The following is a 22374-nucleotide window of genomic DNA, read 5'->3' as shown; positions in this document are numbered from 1 at the left end:
TCCACTGCCCAATGAGCACTGTTACCCCAGTATGGGAGTTCATTTGGCGTGCAGCTCAAAAAGCCCAGGACCTTGATCCCAAACCCTCTTAGTCACACACACCAAGACATAACATCCTTCCAACCCACAGCTCTCAGGTGCCAGGCTGTCCCTTATCCAGACTAAGGAAAAGAAAAAACAGCTGGAAGAACATCTTTTAGGATAACATTTTTTTTTTAAGAGCTTGTTCTCTGATCACCTGTATTTTTAGCAAGGGTGGCACTAAGAACCGCAGTGAAAACTGAACATTTTAATGCTAAGTTATTATCATCAGGCTGAACCACCGTGCTGATAACTTGAGAAGACTTGAGATTTAAGAGGCAATAACGATGTCCTGGACTGCAAGTTCTACCAAAGCCAAAACACTCACGGCAAGTAAATGTCAAAGCCAAGAATATGTGCCATTTATTAACAGAAGATGAAGCTATTGCTGAGTCAAGAAGTAGCCTCAAGTTACTAATGTAATTAAAAATTGTGATTAAATATTAATGAAAAAATTATGAAAAATTATGAAAAATTTCAATTGTGAGACGTCAAAGTGCCAAATAAATAATTCAAAGACAGATTTTAAAAGCAGTGGGAACACCCTTTTTCGGCTTTTTCTACTTCTTCATGTTACTAACCCTTTTTTACCCTAATATAATCCTCACACTCTGATATTCGCATAGGTTAGCAAGGTTACTTCCTCCTGCAATATACTTCTGTTTATAATATGTGTTTGGAAATTGCAGAAGAGACTGTGCTTGTTCCCATGTGAAAGAGAAAAAACATTATAGTGAATAGGAGGACAACCTTTTCTGGGGCAGTCACAAGGAACAAAATATTTGTTTGTGGATAGAGTCTGGAAAATGAATCAGAAGAGTGGGCATGGGCTGACTGTGAGTTGCTCAGTTATCTAAAAGTTTGTTTGTTTGTTTTCAGGATTTTTCCATCTCCATTTTCTCTGCTGTTAAGAGTTATTCTTCTTAGTTTGGGTAAATAAAAACCTTTCCTTTTTTCATCTAAAGGGTGTCTGAGGTTGATACAACTTATTTGTTGTTGAGGAGGATCTAAGAAGACAGGCAATTGCTGAAGCTAAACTAAGAAGGCAGCGTGTGCACTGACTGCACAAGTAGTCAGAAGCTGGATCTTCCCACACATTTGAATGTCCTCTTCCACATACTGTGAGAATGAAAAAAAAAAAAACCTTTCAATTTTTTTTTTAAGAAATTAGTAGAAGACCCTCACACACCCCACAAAAGCAACTAGACTGTAGCTCAGGACCCTCACCTGGAATAGAGAAGAGTCAAGAAGCAGTATTAATCTCTTGATCCAACACCTTAACTAGCAGTATCAAGCAGTTGCACTATTGTGCCCATTGTGTAGCTGAAATGCAGGTTCCCATGGGAACTTTTGGTCAGACTGGTGTTTTCCTGTGAGCAAAGGTTTTTTTCTTGAAGAACTGGCTTCTGTCATTAAAGACATTTTATATAAAAAATTTCTCACCATCTCCAGGTCGTGGTAGCAAAGAATAGCAACATAGCCTTGTCCTCGCTATGCCAAGCATGTGTTCCTGCTGTCTTTTCTGTCTGCCACCAACCTGGATGAAGGCATTAGTCTTTCATGAGTGTCGTACATCCCTATTACTATATGCTAACTCTGAGGTGATGAAAATAGACACCCATAGCTAGAGTACAAGGTATAAAAAGCCGTGCATGGCTAAGGCACTATGCCGTGTGAATAAATTCAGTAAAAGCAAAGTTCCCACCCCATCTTTTTTTCCCATAAATTATGGGAAACAGAGCTCTGATGCACACTTTAATGTTAGCTTAAAATGAAAAGTGAACAGTGCCCAAAGGATCAGTGAATACATTTTGGAGAAACTAAGACAGAGGTTTCCACACAAATGCCTACATAGTCAAAGAATTTCAAAAGGATGGTTGGGAGTTCAGTAGAGAAGACAGTAGGCTTCCGCCCCATTCTGAACTCTGAGGACTGCCAACTGCCAGGAATGACTCTCTGCTTAAGAGCTGATAACTTTCTGTCTGGAGATCTGTCATACAGGCTGCTTTACCGGACATGCTCAAGTCGTGCAGCTGGAGGCATCCACAGTTCTGCCATCACTGTCCTGTTACAATCCTGTCTACCCATAACTTTAAATGTACTTGAGTTTTTGTGAAGAAACTGTTCTACGCCTACAGCTAAAAACAGAATTTCTGCAGAGTTTGTCATGGTTTACTAGAAATCCCAAATACTTTTGCAAAGCCTGTTGATAAATGTGTTTCCTGGATAGAGCTGCATTTTTCTTTCCTGTCATTACATATCTGTTGAGAGACATTTTATATCCACCAGTTTTCAATTTGATCTTTCAAGCCACCCTACTCCATGGCTTTGCACTTGTACTAAGCATGTTTGCATTGTGAAGGTCTTGTTGTCTTCCTTGCACAAGTGTTCAGTTCTCTATGGAAGCAATAGCATCTGTAACTCAGAGAAAACTTCCATACGGAATTTCTTTCCTCGTCTGTGTGCCTTTTTCTTTTTTTCATCTTTGGTGCAAGGCTTGGTCCATGTTAAATAAAGAATGAAGCAACATATTTTGGCTTAAAACATAGGGTTGGCAGGGTTTCTTCTATTTGTCAATCAATTCTGGATGGATTCCAATGCCTGTATAGAATCCCACTGATTTTACCATAAAAAAGCAGTCTGGGTGAGCTCTTCATGGTGGTGTCTCCTTCTGCTGGATACTTATATCAGTTGAATAGAAACCTGAAGTAGATTCTTGAATATAAGTAGCCCAGCTTCCTTACAGTCTGTATGAGGACTGGATTAATGGAATGAAGGATATAAATGACCAAAACCATATATTTTGCAAAGTCAGTAACATATGGTTTCTTCCCTCTGAGGATTTTTCTTATGCTAAACCAGGTTTTTTTTCTCCTTATATTCATAAAGGATAGGCTTTTCATATGCAATTTTTATACATATTGCATATTTTTAAAGAATACCAGAAGCTTACCATTGCTACCAATTCCATGTTCATTAAATTAATTTTTCTTACTCTTCGTAAAAAGGCATGGGTTATTTTGCTTCTTTGGGATTTTTTTTTAATCTGATTGCATTTATGTAGCAAGAGATCCAAGGCTCTCCAAGACTCTCTAGCTGCCCTAAGCAGCTAAAGAAGAGATTCCCAGAAGATTTGCTATACAGGCAAATGGTTACACAGTCCAGGTGCAGTGCCCAGGCAATGATGAATTAAAACTGTCTGGTTAAGTATATGCAGTGAAACATTGGTTTCACTGAGTGTCAGTATTGAATTCAATGGAGTTTTACACTTAATTTTCCTTTTCAAAGAATCGCAGGCTGTTTAGGGTTGGAAGGGACCTCTGGAGATCATCTAGTCTAACCCACCTGCTAAAGCAGGTTCACCAGAGCAGATCGCACAGGAATGTGTCCAGGCAGGTTTTGAATGTCTCCAGAGGAGACTCCACAACCTCTCTGGGCAGCCTGTTCCAGGGCTTTGGCACCCTCAAAGTGAAGACGTTTCTCCTCATATTCAGGTGGAACCTCCTGTGTTTTACTCTGTGCCCATTGCCCCTCATCCTATTGTTGGGCACCACTGAAAGGAGTCTGGTCCGATCATACATTTTGGCAAAGGCAAGAATTCAGTCCCACCTTGAAGAGGACAAGTACTGTTACTTTCTGCTTGGGTTCAGTGGCTTTTGTTGCACAGGCTGAGTGTTGGACATTTCTCAGTAAGTCACAGAACCACCAGAAAGCTGCTGCTGTCCCATTGGGTGGTAATTGCCACAGTCTCCAAAAGGACTCAGCTCCGAGCAGCACATCCAAAGAACAGGGGAAGATATAGCATCTCTGCCTTGCCTCTCTGTGTTTGCTGACAGCATGAAGAGAGATGATCGTGGCCCAGAAGACACATGGCAAAGCACAGCTCATATTCTGAAATACTGACTACACTGGGGCTGAGCTATGTCAGCAGAGCTCTTCACTGAGGCCTTTCTCTGCCATTTTCTTGCGACTGTTCTGTTCATAGCAAATTGCATTCCAGAGGTCATCAAATCCAAGTAGCAGCAACTCATACATTAATAGGATTTTACTTTTAGTCTCCTACACTTTGTTCTTTATGTGGGTTTTCCAAATTAAAGCATAAGTATGATGATGCCTATCACTTTTCATCAAATTTCTGCATATACATCAGCAACAGGGGCTATACATCTTTCTACTGCAGCCTCAGACCAGATTATTTCTGTGATTGTGGTTTTTTACTCTTCTTGGCCAATGGTTTTCAAAATTCCTTAAAATTAGTTGATGTCTCATCTGAAGCACCACAACATTTTAAAAAAAAAAGCCTCAAAAAACTTCAGAAATCTTTTCCTACATGAATTGGTCATGGCTATTGTTTAAGTATTTGATTTGCTTCTTTGCAATCGCCAAAGTTATACTGGAGATAGCACAACTTTAAAAAATGTATATAATACAAGTTCACTGTGATTTTCAATATCTTGCTCTCAGCTCCAATGTTTGATTCCTGCCTGCCTGGACTTCTTTTGAAGCAAATGCTTATTCATGTGAGAGATCAGACTACGTACACCAGGCTCAGCCAGCTCACAGTCGCTGCTGATCGGCCTCCCTTTCTACAGGCAAGTCGAACAGCAGCAGTTCGGGCAGCACTGCCACCGCAACAGTCAAACACAGTCTCTTATTCCAATGTGTAACCAGCTGTTCAAGGTTCTGCTTTCTCCATGCGAGAGGAACACTGAGGCTGAGCACACATCTCTTCTGGTATATGTGTGATTCGGCATGTACAGCAAACAGCTGTCATGGCCTCATTGGCTTAGACCCTGACGAAGGGTCCAAAAAGTGGGTGAAGATTCAACTCTCAGAGTTGTTGAGGCTGCACCACCTCAGGCCACATGTATATAGATGGGGATGCGATCTAGGCTCCTGTCCTCCCTTTGACAAAGGCCACCTTCACAACCTCTGGTACAGCCTCTGCATCCCTCCTGCCACTTCTGGTGTGGTGGTAACATCTCTGAAACTAGCCCCATCAATCAAGGAATGGGGGCAGAAGGAGACTTTGAAGGGATCCTGGAGCACCCACTTATGAGTCCTTTGGAGGTAAAGTTACAACTCTGAGAAAACAGAGCATGGCGTCAGCACTTTCTTTAGCATTACGCTAACTTTCCTGTGTGTACATAAGTACACACAAAGCACTTAAGCTGTTTTGTAAGCAAATATAAAGCAAATGGTAGGTGGGAAAATTGAAAGATCTATTTGACTGAATAATGGCAATATTAGCAAGAAAAAATCATTATGTAGGCATATCTCCCACTGAGGAGTTTTTGTTGTTTTCTATGTGTGTTTTTTGTGAAGAGTGCCCAAAATAGAAGAGATATTAGATGCAGCAGAGAAAATCCAAACAAATGCCCTTACTTCAACCAAACGAGAACCCAGAACACATCTAAAGGCAAGTCAATGGAAATTTTGCCTTATTCATCCGTGCTACAGTCCCAGGCACCCCTAATGATAATGTTCTTTCTTTTATAAATTATATTACAACCCCTAAGTTGTTTATGTCTGGTCATATGATGGGGTTTCTATTTAAATTTAAGTTATGTGGTTTTACCAGTTTGCAAGAGATTTGACCTTTCACTTGCCTTTCTCTATTACCTACCAACATATTTTTAGACAGCGATACATTTCTGGTTTGGAACATGATGAAAATGAAGACAGAACAACAAAACAGTAAGCATTTCTTAGTGGCATAAGGGATAAAAAACAGAGAGACTGTGATTTCTGTGCTCAATGAGTTTTCAAACGAACAGTTCAACAACCACCACTCCATCATTCAAGTGACTGTTAAAAAAGTTTTTCTGGTATTAACAAACTCTGTTCATAATACGATACATCATACATTGCTTCAAATCTTTGAGAAAGAGAACCAGTCAAAATAATTTTTCTCCTAAGTAATCTATGCATAACAGGTTTAGTACAAACATATGAAATGATTTTTTTTTTTCATCTTTGTTGCAAGGCTTGCTCTATGTTAAATACAGAAAGAAGCAATATATTTCGGCTTAGTATCACAGAATCACAGAACATAGGGTTGGCAGGGTTTCTTCTAATTGTCCATCAATTCTGGATGGATTCCTATGCCTGTATAGAATCCCACCGATTTTATATACAGAGACTTATATACTTACTGGGTAGCACGAAAAACTGAGGTTTTAAACTCCCTTAGGTTGCTTTCCAGCTGGTCTATCTGTGTCTAACATATTGTTCCAGTACAACAACAACTAAAACTACTAATTCATTTTGTGGAAAAAATGTTATTCTTCTCTGAGCTTCTCTTCCCACCACATATCTTCAGTAAAAAGCATTATATTACAATTAATCCTGATCCCAAAGTAAATAAAATAGTTTCCTAATTAAGTTTATGTATTTTGAATCACTTGATTTCACCATCAAGCTTTTAAACAAGTGGCTATTTTAACTTGTAAAGAGTCCAAGACTAAGACAAAAAAAATAATTGAGATCCAAAGAGATATTAGGATATATTTTAGGCTTTCACATTGTTTTATACGCAGATTCAAAATTAAAAACAAGTGGCAGACTTTTTGTTTCATGTAACCAGCAACAGGTGTTCTTCATCTAACAGAGGTCAGGCTAATGTTTAAATAACTAGTAATGGGATATACTGATATCCCTGAAGACTCCCTAAAGTAAGACACTTCAGATTATGGCAGTAGCCTTTAATTTGACCCAAAAATTGAACCTGAAGTTTTTGATGATGATCACTTTACTGCCATAAACCCCACATAAACAACGCATTTCCAGAGCGCGGTTTCTTGTTTGCTGCAAGCAGACTTTCTAAGTAGACTTTTGTTGTTGTTGCTTGTTTGTAAATCTGTTTCATAAGCCAGAATCAAAGATGTGGCTCCAAAGTTAAAACTAGAAGTCTGCCTGGAAGTGCTACTTTGTGGCCCCTGGACACATGTACATTTACCTGCTACCAGAGGACTATTCATCCAGGAAAATAATGAAGCTCTGAAGTTTTAGCTTCAATTTAAGAAAAAAAGCAGCACACCATCTAGGTTGATATTTACTATGCACACTAGGGAGAGGAGAAAATGTCTTCATTTTAACTTAGGCATTAGTTAAAAGCATTATAGATATTGTGGAGCAAAGAAATTATCTTCTTTTTATTTTTTAAAACATTCTGATTCTATCTATACTTTTTTAACTAGAACTGTGCAAAATTTGATGCTGCAAGCTCACTAGATGGCAATTTAATGTTTTTGCTGTTTCATTTCGGTTCATGTGTCCCGAGTTTTCTTTTTAACTTAATATTTTTCCAAAATAAATGTAGTAGTTAAAATGGATTTCTGCTTAAAACATTATGGACTGGCAAAGGAGTTTTGCTTTTACGGCCAGAAACGCCATGTCTTTATAGATCTGAGAGTGCAGATTCTTGCAGAATGTGTGTAAAGCATATTTTAGAGAGCAATTTTGAAAATCTTTTTCAGTGTTACATAACACAGAACACACGAGTCTTCTAAAAAAAAAAAAAACAAAAAAAACCAAAAAAACCCGATTAGTTAGGTTTCCCTACAATGCGAGGGATTTGTTTCAAGAATTAAAAGAAATAGTCTTCCATTTGCAGAGCTAATTTTACTAAAGTTTAAGAAAGAAAAAACCTTACTGTTAATGCTACACTGTAAGTTATCGGCGTTTCAGCAACAGGATTTGAGTAACAATCCAGAACTCGATCTGTCACAATTGTCTCTTATTTTACTGAAGTGGGGTTGCTTTAATCTAAGCACAGAAAGGACTTAAATTCTTTGAAGCATGCAGGGATGGAAAGCTGCAGAGCTGTACAAAGGTTGGTTTGATCTAGTTTGATGGAGATGAGAGTTAAAAAGCTCTCTGCAGAAAGCCCTGTCACCAGGCACCCCTTTCTGACAACGGGGTCTCTCTTGCCTGGATTAGCACTCAGTTCTTCTCTCTTCTTCCCCAGTCCACACAGGCTGAGGACTACCTGTCACAGCCTCGTCACCGCTGGCTCTCGGTCACTCATCTTCCCTTTGTCCTACCACTAGAAATACTTGCTTTGATGCCATATCCTTGCACAGCTGCAGAGCAGCATTTCACAGTTACAGTAATTGACCGAGAACACAGCATCTGCTTAATCCACTAAGTGCTAGTCATACTATTTCAAAGAATAGATAGTGACCAAAGCAAGCTGAGCTCCACTTCCTTCCACAAGACGAGGAACAGAAGCTGAACACTGAAGATACGCTGATGTTCTGTAACTTTTGCCACCGATTTTGACTTAATAGAGTGCTATTGCAGCAAGGCTTCAGGAGGCCAAAACTCAAAGTCATGGCTACTTTTACCCAGTGCTTATTCAGAAAAATCACATTGGATTTTTTTGCCCAAACATTTTGGTTTGTTTGTATCTACAGGAACCTGAACCTGCCCAAATTTTAAGGGTTTGATTAGCCACAGCATGCAGACAGAACAGTTAGGAAAGGAATTTTTAGATCCTGGACTAAAATCCTGGGCATGTGAAAGAGGAGGCAGAAGAAAAACCCAGCAAACTTGTGCTAGACCACAGTGGAATCCTGGACTACAATGTATTACATTTCACTGTTAACCTGCATGTTGTCTTTGCAGAAAACACTGCATGAATAAAATAATCCCTCTCCCAGCCCACTCTGACCACCCTTTAGAAAGATGTGCTCTCTGAGTAACTCAAAAGTCATGCATGGACAAGTCAATGCATTTACTATAATGTTTCAGGTAGTAAGTATTGTTTCAAAACACGAAATGGAAAAAAAGTGGTCATGTCTACTTTAAATCATGCATTTTTTTCCTTTTCACCAGTCAAAAATAAAGAAGGATATAATTAATAAAACAGTGGAAGAAGGCCAAAAAGGTATTTGTCTTCATCTTGTTTTGTGGTTTACCGCATCATATTGAAGATCTCAGCATTATACCACGTGGAATGTTATAGGAATTTGCCTGCCAGCATTGAGTGGTTCCTTTCTCTTCCAGAAGTGCATGTAGGAAGCAAATCCTCTCTTTTCATTACAAATTAATTAAGATGGGAAGTGGATATACATATGAGAAAATTAAACTACCATCTATTTTATCTAAGTCACTCAATCAAATTAAAATAAATGTACAAAAATTCTGCTTCTTCTCAACATGATGCCTCTCAACTTCTCAAACTTGCTTTGTCAGAACTGCTTATATTCTTTACTTCATACTTTACAGTTATTAGGAATTCATTTCCGTCTTTTTGCTCTATCTTTTTCAAAATCTATCTCATTATCTTCTCACAGACAATTTTCAGCTTTCTCCTGTTTCTGCACTTGATATACTTCCAAACTTAAAGTCTTGACCAGTAGAATTCTCACCAAGGACCAGGAGAAACACCAAGCACACATATTAAGTGTACATGAATTTAAATAATCTCTGCAAACTAAGTCCTTACAGTTGTAGTGGGCTGACAAATGCCTGGCTATACTTATTCATGCAGCTCCTTAACTAATCTAGAAAACTAGAAAATTTGAAGATCAATGGAATAATGGAACAAAGGCTGCAAGAATAAAACCTCATCCATTTGGAGGGAGCATGACCTAGGATATACCAAAAATATTTGCAACGCGAACAGCTAGTCAAACAATAAGTGCCAGTTCTGGGACAGCCTTTTACTTTTTCTCCTTTGCTTTCAAACATAATACCTATTTCTAATACATTCAGAAATATGAGAAATATTTTCTCTTTTCCATTCTCTTAAAAGACTTTCACCTTAGCTTCTCCAGTATCCTCAGAGAAAAAAGTTGAGGTGCTGTTTGTGATATGAAGCTGTTTATGATTTTTCCTCATTTCTGCTCTTAAGGCACCTTTCTCATTTTAGATTATGGCTTTTCTGGTAACACCTGTATTGCAAATACTGAAAGAGCATCAATAACCCTAAAGATGTACAGATTAAATGTCCATTGCACACAACCTTCAAAGCGAATCACATCTGATCTTGTTGGCTTGTTTGTATTATGTTTTGTTTTTCATATGAAAACATTTTGTACTAAAGCCCATGGTTAATATTTAACTCCACCTTCCTGTTATATGTGATGCACAGACTCTCTTTTGAGATGTATTCTAATGTATCCTTCAGATTTAATGTCACGGATAGACGAAGAGAAGGATTGTGTCCTACTAATCCAAGCCCCTATATAAAACTTACATTTCAGAGAGGATAGAGTTGATACTTCGTTGTATTTTCTCTTGAAAAGTAATTTTTGTTTTTAAATATTAAGTTGGTGCAATTTCACCCAACAGACAGCAAATAACTGAAGTTATATGCATTCTATAAAATGCAAATTACGTAATATAGCATGATGGGTCTGTACCATTATGCCTCATTACTAGGTTGAAAATTACTGACACTGTACATTTTTCTCTTTAGTATTCTATCATTTTAAATTACGACTGCACTGTAGGTTACTTTGTGTAGTAAATAATCTAAAAACATTTCCTGCCTGACACCCTACTAACAGAAAGCAACGCTTTCCTTCCCAGGTGGTCCTGACACCTTACTTAAATTCTAGTTGTATAATTACATTTATCCTGCCTGAGGTCTCCTTTAGACTTTGCAAATGTATTCTTCATTTGTCATGACTTTGTAGTGGTGCTGCAGGCTACGGAACAGCTGCCCTTGGGTGCTACAGCATTCTTGGTACCTCTGCATAACTTACCTCAGCTGTTTTCCATACTCTTTAGAACCACGGGATAAAAATTGACAGAAAATAAGTTATTGGTGGTGATGGTGTGTTTGTTTTCAATATTTAAAAACAAATTCTTGAGCTCATCAGCTTCCTAAAGTTTTGAAATTACACTCTTCAGCTGTAATGCTAAGGGTTGGCAGGTTACCTAAAGCCTCTGACATGGCTTCAGAAAGAAATTAAACTAATTCTAGATAAAAGTATGCAATCATTGGTTCCGTGAGAGACCAGAGAGGGAAAGAAAGTAACACAAGGAGAAATTACCATAGGCTGGGCTTTTTAGTCAGTAATTCCAGCTTGAACATTCACATCCATAGTACACACCTTAAAGTAGTAAAAGAAGTACATGATAAAGGATTCAATTAATTCAAGGAAAAGTGGTCCTTCAATAAGAAGAGTTAAGTATTTTGGAAGGCATCATTTCAGCATAATTAAGCATTTAAAAGAAAGATAAATTCTAGTTCACTTTCATAGAATCATAGAATCATTTCGGTTGGAAGACACCCTCAGGATCATCGAGTCCAACCATAACCTAACTCTAGCACTAAACCATGTCCCTAAGAACCTCGTCTAATTGCCTTTTAAACACCCCCAGGGGTGGTGACACCACCACTGCCCTGGGCAGCCTGTTCCAATGCCAGACAACACTTTTCAGGAAGAAATTTTTCCTAATATCCGATCTAAACCTCCCCTGGCACAACTTGAGGCCATTTCCTCTCGTCCTACCACTTGCTACTTGGGAGAAGGGCCCAACCCCCTCCATGCTCCAACCTCCTTTCAGGCAGTTGCAGACAGCGATCAGGTCTCCCCTCAGCCTCCTTTTCTCCAGGCTGAACAGCCCCAGGTCCCTCAGCCGCTCCTCATCACACTTGTGCTCCAGGCCCCTCACCAGCCTCGTCACCCTCCTCTGCACTCTCTCCAGCACCTCAATGTCCCTCTTATGATGAGCGGCCCAAAACTGAACACAGGATTCAAGGTGCGGCCTCACCAGTGCCGAGTATGGTGGCACAATCACTTCCCTGGTCCTGCTGGCCACACTATTCGTGATACAAGTCAGGATGCTGTTGGCCTTTTGGGCCACCTCGGCACACTGCTGGGCAGAAATGTTGAACAGTAGGCAGTGATCCAATGGAGTCACATAACTCTGCAAATCACAGAACTGCATCAAAGAATCAAGTTCTGTTACTTGGCACTAAAGCTTCCATTGTGAAGGTGGCAGGTTTTTTATCCCCAGCCCAACACAATTACTCAAGATTATGTTAACCCTTATGCTCTGTGAGGACTACAGACAACCAAGCAGAAGGAGAAAATTCCTGCTCACAAACAAAACCCACTCATACATCACATTGGAAGGAAGCAGACTTTTTCTAAACTATTTTTTGGTAGGAAAAAAAAAATTCTAAACCCAGAACTGCTCCTTTTGTGGTGGTTCTGAAGACTCATCTCTAACTCAGAAACCTATAGTGCAAGTTCCTAGTCTGACAGAGATCTGCAAACAGATTTTCCTCTTTCATGCAGTTTAAGCACTAAAGCATTACTTTTTTCTCTCTCAGATTTTGTCTAGGGTTTTCCTCAGGGCCTAAGAAAACTTTCCAGTCACAACCTGCTGATAATTCCCAAATAAAAACACAAGGACCTCCAATATCTGACTGCAGTAGGGACTACTCACACTAACATGTTTAAATGAAAGAATGTTTTAAATCAGTTCTTGGGGTAAAGATCAGTCTTTTCCACAGATTCTCAATCTCCAAGCTCCAAATTAATCATCAGGTTGTTATATGTAAATAAATATACACAGTACTTAAGTCATATTTGTGATCAGTGCAAAATTAAGGACACCTCCAACTTCCCGAATAAGCATTCTCAGTAACAGCATACTGAATAACTGACACAATTTGCCTAAATTATGCCGTTCAGATACAGCAAAACTTCAATCTGTACACAAGTGTGGTTTCTAAACAGATCTTACTACAAAAGCAACATTTCAATAGAAAGGCCATTAACTAAGACGCCTTTATTTAGAACAGAGATGTGTGTCATCGAGGTTTTTTTCTGATTTAATTATTAATCAATTAATTTAATTCAACATTCTGGTCCACCATCTCATGTTATGGAAACAGATTAAAAACCATAAAGTTTAACTAAATTAAGTAATTGTGTATAGTAGTAGTACTTACAGTAAAAATTATGTCTTGCTTGTGGGTTCCTCATTTGGTGATGTAATATTCAGAAGTCACCATGCTTTTGTTCTAAGATAACGCAGTTCCTTTATGGCTGCCTTTGAGGAGTCTTCTGAACAAGTCATTTCATCATATTCTCTTCCAAAGTACACGTATCTTCTCTCTCTGTATTTCCTGTCCAAAATACTCAATGTACACATAAAAGTAAACCAGTGGGTTACTAGTTATGACACATGGCATTTGTATAATGTTTTACATTTTCATAGTGCTTTACAAAGGGCAAATGATTGAACAGATCAGGAAGCTCTTAGAAACCTGAACCAAAATCACCCAGAGTCCCTTGAAAGACTGAATTATTGTATTTCTAGAAGGTTTTAAAAGACCACTGCTTCTTTACCATAAATGAATAGATGAAAATCAGTGTTCCCATTAATTCTTCCTTTCTTGAGCATCATTCACATGAAACATACATATGCAGCATGCACTCTAATTGCTGCTGAAAGATCCCCAGTATGTTTTGGAGTCAGGTGTGCCTCAAAGTATACAATTTTCTCCATTGTTTAAAGAAGGAAGACATACATTGCTACAATTTATTTTTTAATATATGAGTTTCCTAAGTAGCAGTCACAAACAAGGCTTTTAAGCATCTTTTCTCAACTGTATCAATAGTTATTGATTAGGACAAGGGAAAAGGGAATAACACAATCTTTATAAAGTTCGATTTTATTTTCTATAACTTTTTTTAGAAATTTAATTCTTCATGTCTCCCCAACTCACTCTTCCTCCCTGTGGGCTGCAGTATTGTCATTATCCCAATTATAAATTTTGAAAAAGGACCCTGATTTATTTAGTTCCCTACCCTCAGCTGTACACAGATTTCCCAAGTTCAGGTGTCAGAAATCTGAAGCATGTTGTTTATATTTCTATTGAATTCCTCAGAAAAAATAATATGGCATCATTATTCCAAATTCTAGAAAATCATATCACATAGGAATCTTACACAGAAAAACTGGTCTGTTAGTCATAATTTGTGGAAATGTAATTGTCACAACAGTCACATAACAGTGCGGACAAAGAATACTATTTCAAGTAACGTGATGACATGGGAGCCATATAACCTCATTCTTAAATTTCTGGTATACCTTTTTAAATATTTGAATATATGGTGAGGGGTTAAGAGAATGAATGTAACTATCCATCTCTCTTAAACATTCTGTAATCCTCTTGTAAATAGTATGCATTTACAAACAAAGGAATATCATAGTCAGGAAAAAAAAGTCTGTCTTGATCCTTGGGAACACTTGTTTGTGGTTGATTTGCAATCCACTATTTATAATCCAAATTCTTTTATGGCCAATGGACTAACTCTTCCAGACAAAAACAAAACTATCTGAAAAAAAGCTGATTTTGAAGGCTGTGTTACACAGAACTCATTCCCACTCTATTCAATTAAAAAGGAACTTTGCTTCTGAATTTCACAGGCTGGTAATTTGGGCCCAGACTTTGGAAATAGACCCATATATGACAGAATTAAAATAATTATAGTGCTCATGGCCAGTCACATGATGTCATGTCTTAAGACCTTCGTAGAACCTCTTAAGATGAAGATGTGCCATATGTGACTCTTTGTGATAGATACGTCAACAGTTTCACATATCTCATTTTCATAACTTTCCACCAGAAGCTCTAAAATAGTTAACATTTCATCTAAAGCCCTGACGTCTGAAGCCAGGGAAATATTTTAGAGCACCACATTTTTTAATTTGATTTCTTGGTTTTCGTTCACAGTGACAAGCTGGAAATACGAGTTGTAGTTGACAAAGACCAAATAAAATAATATCATAGTAGTAATTTTAATTAACTTTAAAACTTTATACTTAGCAAGAGCCTGACAGCTACGATGATGTAGATACAAATCAAAGGAAAATCTGCCTTGCAGCAAGATTTAGTTATGTATTATTTCTTAATAAGTCACTAGTGCAATGTATTCTTTAAATTAGAGAATGTTTTCTGGCTTTATGCATTTTAAGTACAGGATCCTACCTACTCTGTAAGGAACTGCTTACAGGAACAGTTCTGATAGACAATGCTCCTCTACTCCCATTTAATTTAAAGTGATACAGATCTTTTGATCCAGCTTTCTGTCTTTCTGTGAAAACAAACATGTAAATGCTGCCACCTAAGAATCAACAAAAATCAATCCCACAGACCAAGTCTCAAGAATTTTAGGTCAAAAATAAGTAGGAAGTTCTTGGAACTAAAAGAAGCATCAAAGACAGTTAAAGCGAGCCCAATACTGAGCCGAAAGCATAAATTGTCTAGAAAGATTTTCCACATAGCATGCTTTTCTGCTCAAATTCTGGTTTGATTGCTTGGCTTTTTTCTACAGACAAAAACATTCTCCTGGTGTGCATGTCTACAGAAACGCTTTCAGATGATCAATTCTCTTTACTTAAGCCATTTTTGATCATTTGGTTATTACACAAGCACACAAATTGCCTGTTCTCATTTCCCATTTCTGTAAGTTGTGTAACTCGTTTCTGTGAGCAATTGCTACAACTCTCTGTAAATCTAGTGTGCACGCTCTTGGGTACTGACAATAATTAGGAATGTATGAAATGAATTCACTTAATATGACTCAGTTAATGAAGATCTTCGAGTGCAAAACCAGAGTGGGGGAAGAATCAGAGTCTCTGAATCAGAGACTAATTAACAGGTTTTCTTGGAATTCCTAGAGGAATGGGAACTCTGCTGGATTGTCTCCTGAGAACTAGGGCAGATCAAATTATCTTTTCTTTGATAAAATAATGCAAATTTCATTTGTAGTCCAAGATTATGCGCCCATAACTGTGATACCATGTCTGTCACAATCTTAATCCTGTAGTCATTGAATGTTCTATGAACTGAAAAAATATTACAGCTAGTAGATCTCATATTAATTTACATTTTTGTCCTCATGGTTTATTTCCTTCCTTTCTTTTCCCTGCCCTCTTCTCCCCAACTCTATTCCCAAAAATGTTTTTTTCAGGATCTCTGTAGTCTCTCTGTAGCAGGCACTTATTTCAGATGGCCCAGAAGATTTCAGTCTCAGATAAGGCAATTTTAGATTAAAAAATGATCGAGGCATATTTTTTCCTTATTCCACATTTTAACTATTTATCTGTCATTTTTTTTCCTGTGCTGATTGCAATTTGCAGTTGTAACATATTCCCCAAAAAGCCTGAATTATTCATTTCAACAGAATTCAAGAATACTCTTAAACTCTCAAAATGGCTTTATCTTTTTCTCCTTTTCCATTAAAAACTCCATTAATCAACTCCTGTTTTCTTTTTTTGATGGAATGTTAGAGCGTGAAAATACAGACAATTTCGAATGGTGTACCAAAACCACATCGCTCACTTACATGCAATATATATGCATAGTAATCTATGGTTTTGGTCGTAGTAGCAATATACGCCTAACCTTGGAATAGACCCTGGAAGCATTTTCCCTAATGTATCAGAGAAAGGTTTACTGTGCTATACTAGCTGATAGAAGACAACACAAGAAAACATTTAAAGTTTCAAATGCCTTTTTGGTCTTCTACCACCAAACATAAACCCGTTGACGTTTTGTAAAAAATAAAACAAATTACTCAAATTGCCCTTCTCTGAAGAAGGTAATAAAAGACTTTCCTGTTTACAGAGTTCAACAAAGTTCAGATGTTTGTCTGACACCTAAAGCATGGAAAGCTACCAAAAAAGATGAGCAGGAAACGCTTGCCCTTTTTCACATCACAGGACTATTAACACCAGCCAGTTACTATAAATGCCAGGCTAAAGACATCCACTTACTTCCTCACATGGAGTAACTGGCCTCAGTTCCCAGCATCTGAGAAAATGGGCCAACTCTAAACATGGCCCGGGTTTGAAGCCAGTGCACAGGGACAAAGGCGGCCCAAGGGCAGAGCAGGTTGCCCACACAGGCTGCGAGCTCCTGCGGGCTCGGCACCCAGGCGCATGGCAAAGCTGCTCACTCAAAGTTCCATCCCATGAGCACTCTTAGTCCATTCCAGAGGGAAAATAGATAGATAAATAAATAAATAATAGTAATAATTTTTTTAAAACCCACCACAATAATCAGTCCTCAGCATCTTCCTAACGCCTCTTTCACTTGCACCTGAAAGTCAGTCTTTTTCCTGCTTCAACACCAAGTCAAACAGATGAGTTCCAGGCATTGCTGGAGTTGATTTTAACTAAACTGTCTGTTTGTCCTGAAACAGATCAAGGAGCGCTCACACACTGCTGTGCAGTGAATCAGCTTTTTGTAAGCTGTTGTTTGCTACCTCTTATCTTCTAGCTATCAGTCCTCATGTCAGATACAATTCCTGAAAATAGGCTGATAGGTAGGTTATAAACCCTCTAATCCGTGAAAGGTATTACAGTCAATTTTAGCATTTCAGCATGCAAGTTCTAAATGAACTCAGATAAACAAACCAGTAGTTCGCTCTTTGAATCTGTGTCTGTCTTTATTTAAACACCAAATGTTTGACTTATTTAGATAAAGACATCAAATCCCTTGACCTGTGAAGCTGTAACTTTCAAAAAAATGTAATATTTTATGTATTCATACTAGGTTTGCTATTTATACAGATAAAGAAAAAGTACAAACTGAAAAAGTGGCATCATTATGTCACTAGCAAAATGTTAAAAGTATTTTTCTTAATCAGTGGCAAAACAGCACTTTGGAAAATTCCCACATCCAGCTCTTAGGAGTTAGAAATATAAACTATTTTTCTAAATAAAAGTTCATCTCCCTTCAAAGACATATGAGTCTTATCTAACCAGTCCTATCTGTTCTGTACAGGTTCCATAATGCCTCTCTTTTGAATCTCATATCATTTTGCCGAGGTAATGCTGACTCTATTCTATTCTCCAGATACAAATACTTGGGCAAAATAAGGTACCCTAACTGTGTCATAGCTGGAAGAATTAGGGATGAAACTGTTCCTGCTCTGTACTTCAGTCCCTGAATTACACATCAGCTACAGAAAAGTCATGTAATGCCTACAAAGTGCTAATAACAGTTGGAAGGTAAAAGTTTGAATGCATGTACCTTCAACAGCATCACAGGCATAACCGTACTAGTGGCACCACTGATTTCAGGTATAATTAAAATATTTGAGCTGATGATTTTGTTTTCATCCAAGAAATGGGAAGGAAAAAAAATCCACAGGAATTGAGTTGAGGATTTTAGACGCAAAATCATGTTTTTAAAGACATAGACATCCATGTACACATGTTGGCACAAAAAGTATGGTTATACAATAGGAACATCATACTGCACTGACCTACACTGACACACAACCACAGCTGCAGTGAAAGTAAAAAGTGACAAAATTCAAAACTGAAGAGAAAATCCTTTGCATTCAGTGTGACAAGAACTTGCAAGATCAAAATTAATTTAGGCATTTATGCAACTATTTTTATGTAGAAGAATATCCAGAATTATGTACTTGTTATAAAGAAATTAAATAATTTGTAGCAATTCTTAATAAAATTTCTCTTCGTTAATACTTGAGATGAGGACTTACACAAAAAGTGTGAAAAGGTGGCAGGACTAAGGATGAATATGGAGAAATATCACACAAATGCAAGAAAAGGTTCTATTAATACTTCAAAATTAAGTGAAAAACAAAGGAAAGTACAGATTCATTACTTCACAAGGGAAAAAGCAAACAACAGATGACTCAGAAAAGGTTGAAGCCTAAGGTAATGAGGTAGACTATGCAATTAGCGTAGTTTCAGTTTTAACACAGTCTTACCTTGCTGCTAAGCTGGAGTTTCCCCCAGGAATAAGACGCCCTATGTCTCCATGGAAAATCTGTGTAACTGTGAGGTAACTCTACTGGCAGTCACAAAGTTGATGTTAGAATAACCTTTATGCTAGAGCCATAAAATGCCTGGGAAGGAAAACTGAGCCATTACTGCCTTTTTACAGGGAGCAGCATGACATACAGATATATTTGGGTTTTAGGGGAAAGGATAGAAGTATCACAACAACTTGTGTTTCTAAGAAAAGCACTCTCATCTTGAATGATATTGGATCAGTCCTAGAAATGGCCTCTTAGCCAATGGCTAGGAGAAGGAATGAGCGTTCACAAAAACAGCTGCCAATTTGGAGGAGAGAACGGAGCACGAAAAGGGAGAAATCTGGGACACCAGCAATCCTGTTCTGCCCTGTTTTAGTCTGGCGCAGCAGCTTTCAGCTATTTACTGCATTCATTTTTCCTTATAAGATCATCCTCCTCCAAAGCACACAGAACCAGTCTTTCCTTAAGCAGCCGATCTCTTCATCCATGCTTGCACACTGCCAACCTTAGCATAGCCAATGACGGATTTTAAGAGCTGGATTCTGTTCCTCCTGGATGAACAGAATCAGACGGATGCTCTGTGCAGCTAGATCTGCAGTAACTCGCTCTGCCCAACAGGTCTGTGGAGACAGGATTAATTCAAAGACTGTGAGACTGTGTCACTGGAAAGAGACAGCATAACTCAATATCCCTAGCATGAAAATGGAGTTATTTACTGTCACTTTTCAGAAAACAACTAGAACTTTTTTCAATTATATGAGAGCACACTTCAGTTTTAGAAAATATGGATGCTTTTGTATACTTGAGGCAGATGGATAGCTGCTGTGTCTTAGAAAAACACAGGGCTGCATGTCAGAAAAACAATATGCCATAAGTTAATATTTAAATATTTATGTATCAAATAGGTGACACCAGACACTCAAACATCTTGCACATGTTGTTTGCATTAGGTTAAGCTGTTTTGCTTGATGATGGGAATGTGACATTAGGAAATGATAGCGAGCCTTTCTGATGAGTCTGAGTGCCATCCGCAGAGCGTCTCTGGAGCAAGACTGGCACCATACATAGCTCACGTCCCTGCCACCCACTCAGCACTTCTGTCATAAGGCTCAAATCTACTTTGGTGTCATAAAGAGGTGAGAAATCTCACCCAAGAAACATCAACACATAAATAAGCTGAATCAAGAGCTAATCTAATAGTTATTTCTCTTTCGGTGCTGCTGGGCAGTGCATTCCAGATGGTGTGGGTGCTGTGAACATCTCTGACTGCCTTCATCTGAAGGAAGGCAAAAGCTCCGTAGAACTTTGGAAAGACCAAGACTGGTGGCTCTTTCAGTAACATTATTTAGAAAATACAAGCCTGCAAGTTGCCTATTATTGAATATAATTATTATATTAATGGATAGCCATTACAAATGCACCTCAGCTTTTCTAATGATTTCATAACAGCGAGGAACAAAGTTATTTCTATTTCCCATGAAGTACATATGACAGACTTAATAGTCTGAAGGATAAATAAGAACTGAGCTGCTAGATCCATACTAGCATGTGGTATCCATGAAAGTAAAAATTTTCTCCATTGCATTTAAACAGAGGGCACTAGAAATTTTCTGATCACAATCTGAAATGTAATATAATCTTTGCCCAGAAGGCAAAAGGAGTAAACAGAAATATTTACAGTCATTTCTGTACAAAGGATAGAGAATCACTGCAAAAAGGTGAATCTGCTTAAATGTGTGCCCAAACTACTCAAAAGGATTAGGTACTACAAAGTTGCTGTGAACTGTATTGTTCTTCCATGGACTTACAGACAACTGGGTTCTTATGGATATTTGGTTTCCATAAATAGATAGCTGAAAGCATGGATTTCCTTCTACAGTGAGACAGTGAGATGTTGCTGACTGGTATCCTTGAGGGAGAAGAGAATTTATTCTTCTCCAATTCACCAGGTGAGGAAAGAGTCATATCAAAAATAGATCCTGTTTCTGCTTCCTCCTGTCATGTTCCACAGTCAAAAAAAGTTTTCTTATGAGGATACAGAAATGTCCTCCTACTCCTGTGCCACATAAATATACATTTCAAAGCCAGCAACAGTCAGACTGGATGGGAAGGAAGAAATACAGATGAAGACGAATACAAGAGAGAACTCCATCTCCATCTCTACTACATGGACTGCAGCAACTTGGAAGAGCAAGCTGAAGGCAGGGCAGGAAAACCGCAGAACTTTTCCTGCCCTTTGTCTAACCCAGAGCCTTTGTAAGCTAAGATGGTTGAAGTTGTCCTAGGGAGGGTGGGGGCATATGTTGAGAGGGCAATGTAAATAACCGAACTCAACTCAGATTTTCTTGCCACCACCTATTATCAGGAGCAGTTATTCTGGACTTAGCCTCAACCACTGACTTTTGCAACAGAAATAAATATTATTTCCCACATTGCTGGAAAGCTTTGCAGCAGCTCTGTCACAACACAAGAAGCAAGAAAAAAACTGGTCTCCAACTTCGTTTAGCCTACACATTCGCCCTGATGTGGAAATTACATCTATCTGGCCTTCCTTCTCACCAGCCTGTCATTTTACATGTTGTTTCTGCATTTTATCCAAATGTTGCCAGATTACCAAAAAAAAAAATCATCACGCATATTCCTAAATCCACTTGAAGGCACTAAATGTAACAATGTGATAAAATGGTACCTATTACATTAAAAATCCAAGCACCTAAAAGCATGAAAATGAATAATTAAGAACATCAATCTGGTGCCCACAATATAGCTACATTACGCCTTTTTCATCACAATGCCATTTGCTGTCACATTTTGATTGTTTTTAAAACATGTAATTTTATTTCGTTGATGTCAGTAGCTAAATATGTTTATTTAAATAGCGGGATCTGGATGGAAGATGCATAGAAACAGAAAAAATAAAAGAAACATTACTCAGCTTCTAGAAACTTTTGCTACTTGGCTTTTACTGCTGTCTTATGGGGAATGAAAGACAGGAGGCATATAAACTTGAACCCATAACTCAATGGAGTTCTAACAGAACCACAAAAAGTAAGCCCAAAACACAAAGACTATCAAATGCAGGATGGTCATTTAGTCCAGAGGCAGGACTGCCATCCTATCCTAACAGCTGCTCCAGCAAAGACTTTCTGAACTTGCAAACAAATTAGCAACCCCACCACTAAATCACAGCATGTTCTGGCAAGTTTCTATTGCATCTAAGTGGTCAAGTTATGTTTTTAGGAAGAGGGAATGAATCATCTGTTATTATTTTACTCCGAATCATCCGAAATAGAAAACTTAATCTGACCTCTTTAATGTAAGGAAGTTGTATTTCAGCCAGATCAACCTGAAGATTTTGGCATAAAACCTATATAAAACAGTTTGAATAAGCGTTCATACAGATATTTATGATGCAACATCAGTTATCCTTGCACTCTCTCTTTAAATGGACAAGAGACATTTCATACCACTGAACACGGAAAACACATTTCAAAACTGCATCCGCAAGTCTGAATTTTAT

At 38.1% G+C, this 22374-nt stretch overlaps 1 protein-coding gene across 1 annotated transcript in view; it reads right to left on the bottom strand.

Moving 5' to 3' along the window:
* KCNK2 (potassium two pore domain channel subfamily K member 2) overlaps positions 1-13066 on the bottom strand; it is a 108665-nt gene extending 95599 nt beyond the window's left edge. Inside the window, exon 1 of the mRNA XM_065631226.1 lies at positions 13001-13066. Within this exon, the coding sequence (XP_065487298.1) occupies positions 13001-13034 (34 nt within the window). The 5' untranslated portion in view covers positions 13035-13066. The remainder of the gene's footprint in view (positions 1-13000) is intronic.
* Positions 13067-22374: the final 9308 nt, after the last annotated feature.

The sequence above is a fragment of the Caloenas nicobarica genome, chromosome 3, assembly GCF_036013445.1.
Source record: "Caloenas nicobarica isolate bCalNic1 chromosome 3, bCalNic1.hap1, whole genome shotgun sequence".
In the NCBI taxonomy this organism is placed as follows: Eukaryota; Metazoa; Chordata; class Aves; order Columbiformes; family Columbidae; genus Caloenas; species Caloenas nicobarica.
This window is presented reverse-complemented; position numbering and strand designations above follow the sequence as displayed.